Here is a 6,401-nt window from a genome sequence, read left to right as displayed (position 1 = left end):
GTCAGGGAAACGGGGTCGAGCGTGGTTTTGGTGCAGAGAGAAGGGTGTCAGGGAAACGGGGGGTGAGGGTGGTCTCGGTGCCAGATGTAGGGAATGGTGTTGGAGTGGCCCGAGTTCCTGGCACAGTTGTCTGGTTCATTCATGTAAAATAATTTTTAAATCATTAAAATAATTAACTTTCATACATAGATATCATGGAATAATATGCCGCCATAAAAGGGAATGAGATCATGTCCTCTGAAGGGACATGGATGGAGTTGGAGACCCTTTTCCTCAGCAAACTAACACAGGAACAGAAAACCAAACACCACTTGTTCTCAAGAGTGGGAGCTTCTGATGAGAACACACGACACAAGGAGGGGAACACCACACACCGGGACCTGTTGGGTTGGGGGCAGGGAGAGCATCAGGAAGAATAAGGGATGCTGGCTTCATAGGTGACAGGATGATCTGTGCAGCAAATCACCATGGCACACATTGACCTATGCAGCAAACCTGTACACCCTCCACCTGTACCCAGAACTTGAAGGGGAAAAAATGACCTTTCTGAAGAGAAATCACCTACTACGTGCAGAAGCCTCACATAAACCGAGCGCTGTGCCACAGAAAGGAATGGAATATTGACACTGCCGTTGGGAAGGCCTCAGTGACCACCGCGTTAATTTCCAGTCAGCTGAGAAACTGATCACAAACTCACAAGTGTTGGCATACATTCTTAGATACAAACCCACATCTCAACATTTTATAAATTATTGATACCTCAGGTAAAAAGTGTTCTTTAAAAAGTAGGACTTCATAACTAATCAAAAGCTGGTAGAATGACCTGATTTTAAACTGCTCTTTTAAAAAACTCACAGCTGAAGTGTAGTGATGTCAAGTGTTCACAACACTAAAAAGGAAAGCAGTGAAAGCTGGTCCAGCGTCAACTCTGGAAAGGAGAATCACCGTCTGTGCGGAGACAAGCAACGCAGGAGACAGGCACGCTCACCCCTGTGCCAGCAGCCGGGCCCTGCAGCTCTCACGCAGCTTGGCGACGGTGGCCATGGATAAGCTTCCAGGTTCTGAAAATATTTTCTGAAAGGCAAACACTTAGTTTAAAAAACCCAACACATTTCTACCTTAGCTCTCCCAGACTGTGGCAGACAGATGGGCGGGCCTTGTGTGAGGTGAGGGAGGAGCCGCCCACCTCCCAGGGTTCTGGGGTGACCCACAGATTGTCACCATCCCACTCCTGCTCTGGGGCCTAGGACCGCAGCTCTGCTGCTCAAAAACGTTAAATGAATCAAGCAGTTGAAGAAAAGACCATCTGCTTCCTTTAGACTTTTTTTTTTTTTTTTTTTTTGAGGCGGAGTCTTACTCTGTCGCCCAGGCTGGAGTGCAGTGGCCAGATCTCAGCTCACTGCAACCTCCGCCTCCCAGGTTCAAGTGATTCTCATGCCTCAGCCTCCCAAGTAACTGGGACTACACAGGCGTGAGCCACCACACACGGCTAATTTTTGTATTTTTTAGTAGAGACAGGGTTTCATTGTGTTGGCCAGGCTGGTCTTGAACTCCTGACCTCAGGTGATCCACACGCCTTGGCCTCCCAAAGTGCTAGGATTACAGGCGTGAGCCACCGTGCCCAGCCAACATGGTCTTCTCTTTGATGAAGCCCCGGCTGCTGAAATACCGCCCACGTTTGCCATGCTGCACCCAGAGTGGCCCTGAGCCTCCGCTCCCTCTCAGGAAGCTACTTGACGCTGCATCCTGGGCCTGAGCCTCTCCTAGCGTCTTGGTCTCCTCAAAAGGCCTGTCAAGTGCAGCTCCCACGACCCCCTCATCAGGGCCTGAGTCTACACGGCCTGCGCCAGGCCCAGGACCCAGTGGAGAGGCCGGGCCTCGGGAGGCCACACTTCTGGCACCACACACAACAGATGAGTACAGCCATTAGGACCAGGAGCAGCGAGCGTCCCCAGTGCCAGGGCCGAGAAGACAGGGCTGCCATAGACAGGAAAGCCCTGGGAGGCCAGGCACAGGGGGCAGATGCAGGGCAGAGCTGGAGGCTCGTCCTGTGCCCTGTGCACCCTCCGGGTGGTCAGAGGAGCCCCCGGGCTGCAGGTGAGGTGGGGCCCCCGGGAGAGGGGACGGAGCCACGTGCAGCCCTACAGACACTCACCTGCATAAATGTGTGACACTCCATCACGAAACTGCCTTTGGTTATCTGCTTAAACTTTTCGCAAATGTCTGGAATGCTGGTGGCTTCCAAAATAAACTCCTGGTGCTGCTTAATTAAGGTCAGGGCCACCCGGAAGATAATCTTCGAGCCCTCGTTAAACAAACAGTCCCAGATCCGAAGCACTGTCTGCAGAGACACAGGAACCCGGCATCACTCCCTGGGGGCCACACCTGCCCTGGGACCCAAGTGAGGCGCTCACCTCCACGGGCAGGACATCCACAAACAGGCAGATGAACCAGCGGGACACCACCAGCGTCCACAGCACACCCAGCCGCTCCATCAGGGCCCCCACGGCCGGCAGCTTCGCCCGCACCAGCTCCCCGAGGACCTCCTGGTCGGTCTTCAGGCCCAGCATGGCCGGGCTGTAGTAATCTGCCAGGCAGCGGGGAGAAGAGACCCTGAGACACTCCTGTCACCTCCACAAGCCCCGTTCCCCTCAGAGCCAGACGAAGGTAACAGGGCCACCCCGGGAGGACCCCTCCCAGGAGGGAAGGACCAAGTTGGAGAGGAAGAGTCGGGCTGAGGCCTGCAGACACAGGGCTCGTGGGGAGCGACCCCCACAGCCAGGCCTTTCAGGACGTCCCTGAGGCTGGAGGAATAGGCTGGACGCCGCCTGGCTGGGCATCAGTTAAAATCTGCAGGTGGTGGCTCATGCCTGTAATCCTAGCACTTTGGGAGGCCGAGGTGGGTGGATCACCTAAAGTCAGGAGTTCAAGACCAGCCTGGCTGACATAGCGAAATCCTGTCTCTACTAAAATTACAAAAATTAGCCAGGCGTGGTGGCGGGCGCCTGTAACCCCAGCTATTCGGGAGGCTAAGGCAGGAGAATCGCTTGAACCCAAGAGGTGGAGGTTGCAGTGAGCCGAGATCGCACCACTGCACTCCAGCCTGGGAGACAGAGCAAGACCCCATCTCAAAAAAAAAAAAAATCTGCAGGTGGAAAACAGGGTCCCAAGGAGGTGCTGGCACCCCGTGTTCCTAGCAGAATTATTTACAACAGCCAAGAGATGGAGGCAACCACGTGTCCGTCGGCAAACAAGTGGACAGGCAACATGTGAATGTCCACACGATGGAGTATTATTCAGCCTTAGAAAGGGAGAGAGTCAGGCCACAGCAGCGGGAGGGAGGGAGTGATGGGACCGAGATTCAGTCTAGAAGATGAAACAGCTGTGGAGAAGGCGGCGGCGATGGTTACACAGCGAGGTGAGCGGCCCTTGTGCCACTCATGGGAAAAACGTGGGTAAGATGGTACATTCTGGCCAGGCGCAGTGGCTCAAGCCTGTAATCCCAGCACTTTGGGAGGCCGAGACGGGCGGATCACGAGGTCAGGAGATCGAGACCATCCTGGCTAACACAGTGAAACCCCGTCTCTACTAAAAATACAAAAAACTAGCCGGGCGAGGTGGCAGGCGCCTGTAGTCCCAGCTACTCAGGAGGCTGAGGCAGGAGAATGGCGTAAACCCGGGAGGCAGAGCTTGCAGTGAGCTGAGATCCGGCCACTGCACTCCAGCCCGGGCGACAGAGCAAGACTCCGTCTCAAAAAAAAAGAAAAAAAAAAAGATGGTACATTCTATGTTCTGTGTATTTTACCACAATACAAATAAAATGTACTCAGATAAATACTTCCAACAGCGTGCCCTTCTTTCAAATGGACATTTGTCTTACCAAAGCACTTTTGTGTTTCCTATGTAATTTTTAAACTTGTTCATGTAATGACTTACAGTAAATTTTATTTTATTTTTTTGAGACAGTCTCGCTCTGTCACCCAGGCTGGAGTATAGTGGTGCCATCTTGGCTCACTGCAACCTCTCTGCCTCCTAAGTTCAAGCAATTCTCCTACCTTAGCCTCCTCAGTAGCTGCGACTGCAGGTGCTTGCCACCACACCTGGCTAGTTTTTGTATTTTCAGTAGAGACAAAGTTTCACCATATTGGCCAGGCTGGTCTCGATCTCCTGACCTCATGATCTGCCTGCCTCAGCCTCCCAAAGTGCTGGGATTACAGGTGTGAGCCACTGCGCCCGGCCTGTTCTTATTAATTTAATATCTTGGTTAAAACAGAACCATCACAAACGCTGACGCAACATCACGGTCCTGTCACTGCTTTTCAGAGTAAGCACACAGTGAAGTCGGTTTAATAGTAAACACTAATGCCTCTGAAGGTGATTTAACCAGAGCCAATTCAGTGAGCAAGCACCAGGGATTAAAAACGCCTCCCTTCCATATCCTTGTTCTGCATCTGCCTCTGGGGTTCTGAGCGCTCTCCTCTTCTTTCACCTTCTTACCTGAGCACATCCCGCTCCAGCTGGGGACAGAGGAGCGAGGTACCATCAGTGCCCACCCTGGTTCTGCAGGTGGCCCCAGTCCCACAGGTGGCGTGGCAGGGGGCCTTGAGCGCTGGGCAGCAGGGGGTCTGCAGAGATGCACAGCCTGACCTTGGCCCCAGATATAGAGAAGCTTAGAGCAGCTTCCAAAAATAGAGGCGCTGAACTCATTCCCTAAACTCCACCGGGCTGAGCCGGCCACCAAGGGGAGGATTAAATTAAAGCCGCAGCTGCTTTCCCTTCCTTGAACGTCAAGGGCAAGGCGGCTCCTCCCAGGCCCCGCCGGCTCAGCGGCCGCTCCCTGCAGAAGGGGTTCATCCCACAGGCTGAGGCGCAGGCCCTGACGTTCCCAACCTGGTCTTGCCCCCGGGGTCTTGCCCCGTCCCCCCAAGGCTCCTTGTCCCTGTCCTTCTAGGGACATCCACGCCTCTGCAAACCACCCAACACTGTGCACTCGTCACCGAGGCTCTGCGATGGCGCCTGCCGGGCCAGGACGGGGCGGGGCACAGCTCTGACACTCCCCTACACACCCCTCAGCGTCTGCAGTCAGACATGGGCCGGGGCCACACAATGAGGGTGACCACAGGCGTCTGCACGTGGCCGTGGCTTCCTCCTCTACTTGATTTCCACTCTGCAGATCGTCCTCCGTGAGCAGGTGTGAGTCCCAAGACCACGCTCTCACACGCACTCACAGGCCAGTTCTCCACACTGGTGCTTCCAATTCGAACATAAAAGGTGTGAGTTGAAGACTCAATTTATTTTTTTGAGACAGGGTCTCACTCTGTTGCCCAAGCTGGCGTGCAGTGGTGCTATCAGAGCTCACTGCAGCCTCAGCCTCCCGGGTTCAAGTGATCCCCCGCCTCAGCCTCCTGAGTAGCTGGGACCACAGGTGTGCGCCACCACAGCCAGCTAATTTTTTTAATTTTCTGTAGAGACGAGGTTTCACCATGTTGCCCAGGCTGGCCTGGAGTCCTGGGCTGCCAAAACATTAAACGGTTCGTGCCGCCTTCTGTGACGGGAGTTTCCATTGCCGGGGTGTCTCCCTCTCCCTTTCCCTACCAGGAAAGACACCCCTGAAATCCGAATCTCAAACCTCACACAGCAGCCTGTGGACTAAACTTTCCCGGTTCCCTTCCCTGTCCAGAAGCCCGAAGGTAACCGGCTGCCCAGGATGGTGAACATGCCGGGCTCCAGCCACGCTTTGTGTCCCCCGATCCGGGTGCTCTCCAGGGTGTGCGTGACGCTCGTGTTAATAAACGTCTTTTTCTCACTCATTATTCAGTCTTCGGCCAGTCCCATGTACAGAGCCCAGCTGGGGGACCTAAGGTAACAGGGGAAGACATTTCTTCTTCCCCGACCACCGACAGCTAAGGAAGGTATAATCCACGCATAACACACTCTGCAGTGTCACGGAGACATTGGGAGAGAGCTAAAAAATTACTGCATTGGCTGGGCGCAGTGGCTCAAGCCTGTAATCGTAGCACTTTGGGAGGCCAAGGCAGGCAGATCACCTGAGGTCAGAAGTTTGAGACCAGCCTGGCCAACATGGTGAAACCCCGTCTCTACCAAAAATACAAAAATTAGCTGGACATGGTGGCCGGTACCTGCAATCCCAGCTACTCAGGAAGTTGAGCAGGAGAATTGCTTGAACCCAGGAGATGAAGGTTGTAGTGAGCCGAGATCGTGCCACTGCACAGCCTGGGCGACGGAGTGAAACTCCATCTCAAAAATAAATAAATAAATAAAAATAAATTACTGCAAGATATGTGGAAATTCCCACCACGTGATGTCAAATGAAAAAGATGGGGCCGGGCGCGGTGGCTCAAGGCTGTAATCCCAGCACTTTGGGAGGCCGAGACGGGCCT

The 6,401-nt window shown here is 53.9% G+C and overlaps 1 protein-coding gene across 1 annotated transcript; it reads right to left on the bottom strand.

Moving 5' to 3' along the window:
• Nucleotides 1–685: 685 nt before the first annotated feature.
• Nucleotides 686–4,560, bottom strand: LOC113221048 (growth hormone-regulated TBC protein 1; the record flags this gene model as incomplete). The annotated part of the gene is made up of 4 exons (XM_026450407.2): nt 686–1,074; nt 2,156–2,341; nt 2,415–2,613; nt 4,498–4,560. Coding segments are annotated over 4 exons (538 nt in total), but the record flags the coding sequence as incomplete, so codon positions are not given.
• Between the last annotated feature and the right edge of the window lie 1,841 nt (nt 4,561–6,401).

This window comes from Piliocolobus tephrosceles, unplaced genomic scaffold (genome assembly GCF_002776525.5).
Source record: "Piliocolobus tephrosceles isolate RC106 unplaced genomic scaffold, ASM277652v3 unscaffolded_19573, whole genome shotgun sequence".
Lineage (NCBI taxonomy): Eukaryota > Metazoa > Chordata > Mammalia > Primates > Cercopithecidae > Piliocolobus > Piliocolobus tephrosceles.
The sequence above is the reverse complement of the archived record's forward strand: the minus strand, read 5'-3'. Positions and strand labels throughout refer to the sequence as shown.